The 4342-nt window shown below is 37.5% G+C and overlaps 1 protein-coding gene across 1 annotated transcript in view; it reads left to right on the top strand.

Moving 5' to 3' along the window:
* Positions 1-204: 204 nt before the first annotated feature.
* The window catches only part of ankhd1 (ankyrin repeat and KH domain containing 1), a 96858-nt gene continuing 92720 nt past the window's right edge, over positions 205-4342 (top strand). Inside the window, exon 1 of the mRNA XM_048603971.1 lies at positions 205-218. Coding sequence (XP_048459928.1) covers positions 205-218 — 14 coding nt within the window. The remainder of the gene's footprint in view (positions 219-4342) is intronic.

The following is a 4342-nucleotide window of genomic DNA, read 5'->3' as shown; positions in this document are numbered from 1 at the left end:
GATGGACAGAGTTGGGATAAATGTTTTATTTTCTGGATGACAAGTAGTAACTAATGGGGTGCGACAGGGTTTGGTCTTGGACCCCAGCTATTTACAAACTACATTAACGACTTGGATACAGGGATAGAAGGCTCCGTAGCCAAATTTCCAGACACAAAAATAGGTGGGACAGTAAATTGCGATGAGGAAATAAGAACCTTACAAATGGATATAGATAGGTGAGTGAGCCAAAATGTGGCAGTTGGAGTTTTAACTTTGATACATGTGAGGTCATGCATTTTGGTTGGAAAAATGGGAAGGTGACTTCAGGGTGCTCTGGTGCAGAGGGATCTGGGTGTCCTCGTTCGTGAGTCACTGAAAACCAGCATGCAGGTCCAGCAGATAATAGAGAGCGAATGAAATGTTGGCATTTGTAGCTAAAGGAATAGAATGTAAAGGTAAGGAAGTATTGTTGCAACTAAACAAGGCATTGGTGAGACTGCACCTGGAGTATTGTACAGTATTTTAGTCCCCTTTATTTGAGGAAAGATGTAGTAGCATTGGAGGTAGTTCAGAGGAGGTTCACCAGATTGATCTCAGAGATAAGGTGTATGTCGTAGGAAGAGATTGAATGGTTTAGGCCTATACTCTGAAATTTAGAAGAATGAGGGGAGATCACATTGAGGTATTCAAGATGATAAAAGGTATGGATAAAATTATTGTGGAGCGGATGCTTCATGTTGTGGGGCATTCGAGGACCAGAGGTCACAGACTTAGGATAAGGCAAATTTAAAACTGAGTTGAGAAACTACAACTCCTAAAGTGTTGTGAATCTGTGGAAGTCGCTACCCCAAAGTGCAGTGGATGCTGGGACAGTGAGTAAATTTAAGGAGAAGTTAGACAGATTTTTAACTGATAATGGGTTGAAGGGCTAGGGGGGTGAGTAGCATATCAGCCATTATTGAATGGCGGAGCAGACTTCGATGGGCCAAATGGCCTAATACTGCCCCCATATCTTATGAACTTAAGTTCAAAGGACTGAATGACCTACTCCTGTTCCTATTTTCTGTTTGTTTCCTAAATTCATCAAATTCACCTTACAATCTCTAGTTACATGATCACCACCACTAACACTAGTTTTGTAATCCATGTTTTTTAATTAACTGAATTTGATTTCCATAGTTGCTGTGGTGAGATTTGATTTTGTCTCCAACTCATTAGTCTAAACCTCTGAATGAATAGTCCAGTCACACACATCTGCTACTGCTTGTATTCTCATAGTATTTTTGGTAAGAATCAAAAGCACTAATCCTGTTGGTACCTTTCTGACAGAATCAACTAAACAGTTAAATTGTGTAAGCAAAATATAAAATTCCCAGTAATAAATGAAATAGGATATATTGAAACAAAAAATGGTCAATATTTTTAAACTTGTTAATGATGTTAACTTGGTAAATTTGAAACTACTGAATGGCCCTTAACTGAACCTAGTTATCTAAGTGTAGTCCAGTTTTAAAAATGTAATCTGAAATATAGTTTTCTCATTTTTAAATAGTAAAATAAGTTAACCTTTCTTAAACAATACTTGCTTGCCAATTTCCTATTTCCCCTCCATATGCTAACCCTGTAGGTATAGTTCATTGCTGAGTTACTCTTTCCTGTTGTTAGGTTACTTGTCAGGGAAACCTTATGTAATTCTTAACCCAGCACGTATACCTACACGCACGTGCATGTCCTGAAGCGGTATATCTCTAGTTATTACTATTAAGAACCTTGATTGATTTCCTGTGTCCCCCCAATAGCAATGTTTAACTTAATTGTGACACCACCTTACCAACCTGGCTGTTAACCACTAACTTAAAACTGTAGTAATGAGAGCTGGGAATAATGACCACTGTGCTTCTGGTACTTGTGGGATAGATTCACTGTGCCATCACGATGGCCTCCTCTAGAAGTACCCCTGAGTAGATACCAATAATGTTTGCTTCAGTTTAGGTGGTCATCTTAACAGACTGCATCTACAGCATTTGTTTTAACAAATGCACATTCCACCTCCATTCTGTGAAATCAGATTAATTTTGTCTTGTAGCTGAAAATGTCAGAAGTTGAAGCAATATCAGATCTGGAAATGGGTCCACCCATTTGTGGTGAAGGGGTTTTTGTTTTACTCTGTTGTAGTGACATCTGCGGGTATTATTTTACCTGAGAGGTTTGCAGTTGAGACTGGTCATGGAGAGTGGAGGAATTTTTATTATTGATGTCCTTCTGGGATTGTTTGCAAATAATGGTGTCAATTTTAGAGTAGAAACCAAAACTTAAATCTTAATTTTCCAGTATGTTCCAAAGCTACAAATGCAGCTCTGAATCTTCTCTCTTCCCAGTAATGTTACTAGATCTGAAATTCCTTTGCCTTGTGATTACAAGGTTTGCTTGCAGTTGATTTTTTTTAATCCAAATAGGCTTTGTGGTGTTTTAGCTGGAAATTTCATCTATCTTGCTTGCACCTGCTTAAAACTACTCACTCCAATTTTTCTGAATAGAAAATGTTTGTGTGTTCCTTTCTTGCATGCAAATATTATTAAATTCTGTTGTACAAAAGTATTTTCTTTTTGCACTAGCAGTACATGAGGTAGTTTCGAATAATTCGGGCATTTGTGTTTTTCTTTGCACTCGTGCATTTTGGGTGGGATTGTCCTCTCTTTCAGAGACGTGTATCATCCTGAATGCCCCTTTCAGTATATGAGAACTTGTTACCTGCCTTCTAAACTGTTTGAATTGTCAGGTGTTTGAGAAGTTTTATAGCAGCTGAAAGTCAGAAATCACATTGTGTTATAAAGCTGGGTGGAGCTATCTTACCACTTGGGATTCAGCAGGTTGCCAATCTTAGTTTCTGATCCTTTGACTTAGCAAGTGGTATTTGAACTGGGGTGCTTATTGGTTTGTCGTAGGAAAGCTGAATAACTGATCTTTGTGAATTTGCAATGCAATTGAGTTATGATAGTTCTGCTTTAAACAACTGGTGATTAAATAAATTGTTGCCTTTATGAAATTAATTTTATTCCACAGTTTGCTTTAACCTTCTGGATTTGTAGCCCATAACTATTCTTGGTATTAACAGTAGATTTAAAGCATTAGCTAGGACTACATGTTCAATTTTATTGATAATCTAGGTAGCAAAAGCAGCATTATTTACTTAAGGAAATAACATCACTGTGCTTTTTTTTCAAATTACTCTATCCCAAGTTAACCAATATATTTGCTATAGTTGCATTTGTGTAATGGTGTTCTTCCAGAAGAAGTAGTGATATAGAGGCCAAAAAGATCTGTTCAGAGACTGATATCTCAATCTAATTTGTACTTGATTCTTGGCCCTATACACTTAATCTTTTTTTGTGTATTGGGCCCTTGCCTCCTGCTGTTTCACCTCTGTCCTGGAAATCTTCATAATTCCTCTATCTATCTATCTATCTATCTCCCAAAAATTAAAAAAAAACACTACTTCTTAGCCAAGTATTACATCACCCTTCCTAATATACCCATCTTTATTTGACTTCTGTGATTACATGTTTGAGGTGCTTTGAACATCCTTCTGCACTTAAATTTTTTACGGCAACTTGTTATGCAGTGAATGAGGCAGAGCTATCTTGTTGGCTGTAAGGTGTTTGAGATGCTCTGACAGTGAAAAATTTAACTGCTGTGTGGAATTTTCTTGTGCAAGACCCTGGATCCTGGTGCTTCTCCTTTTCCTGCATCCCCAAATTCATTGCAGCCCTTTGATCCTGTTCAATCGTGCATGTTAATTTACCCCTCTTTGAAGATTCACCTATTTTCTACAATTTAAACTGTTCACATTCAATCGTAGCCTCCATATGTTTGCAGTCTTTTTCTTTCAATAGTGATATTCCATTGTGGCTCAGATTTTGAGAACAAATCAATATGCTGCAAGAATCTTTTTTCAAAAATTAAGTGTACCCAAGAAATTAATTGTACTGAAAATTCATGGAATGTAAAGAGGTAAATTGAAATTGGGGGGAAAAACAGTTTAGTTTTAAGGCCAACTTTTGCATATTTCTGAGGCCACACGCCATCAACCCCATTGCCAATATGGTGTCTGGCATACTTTGCATCAAAAGTACACGCTTGTGCGATAGACTCCAGCTAAGAGCTGCTATAGCATCCAAATGTTCAATTATGCCCCTCAGCACCTGGTTCTTTCGGTTTGTGTATCTTAAGTGCAACAAATTAAGTGTCGGAATTTCCCACAAAAAACTGATTAGAAAAATACTTCAGTAGCTTAATGCTTAAAAACCTACAAGAAAAGCAAGAGATAACAAGGTGTAGAGCTGGATGAACACAGCAGGCC

Source organism: Rhincodon typus, chromosome 12 (genome assembly GCF_021869965.1).
Source record: "Rhincodon typus isolate 14 chromosome 12, sRhiTyp1.1, whole genome shotgun sequence".
Classification (NCBI taxonomy): Eukaryota; Metazoa; Chordata; class Chondrichthyes; order Orectolobiformes; family Rhincodontidae; genus Rhincodon; species Rhincodon typus.
The sequence above is the reverse complement of the archived record's forward strand: the minus strand, read 5'-3'. Positions and strand labels throughout refer to the sequence as shown.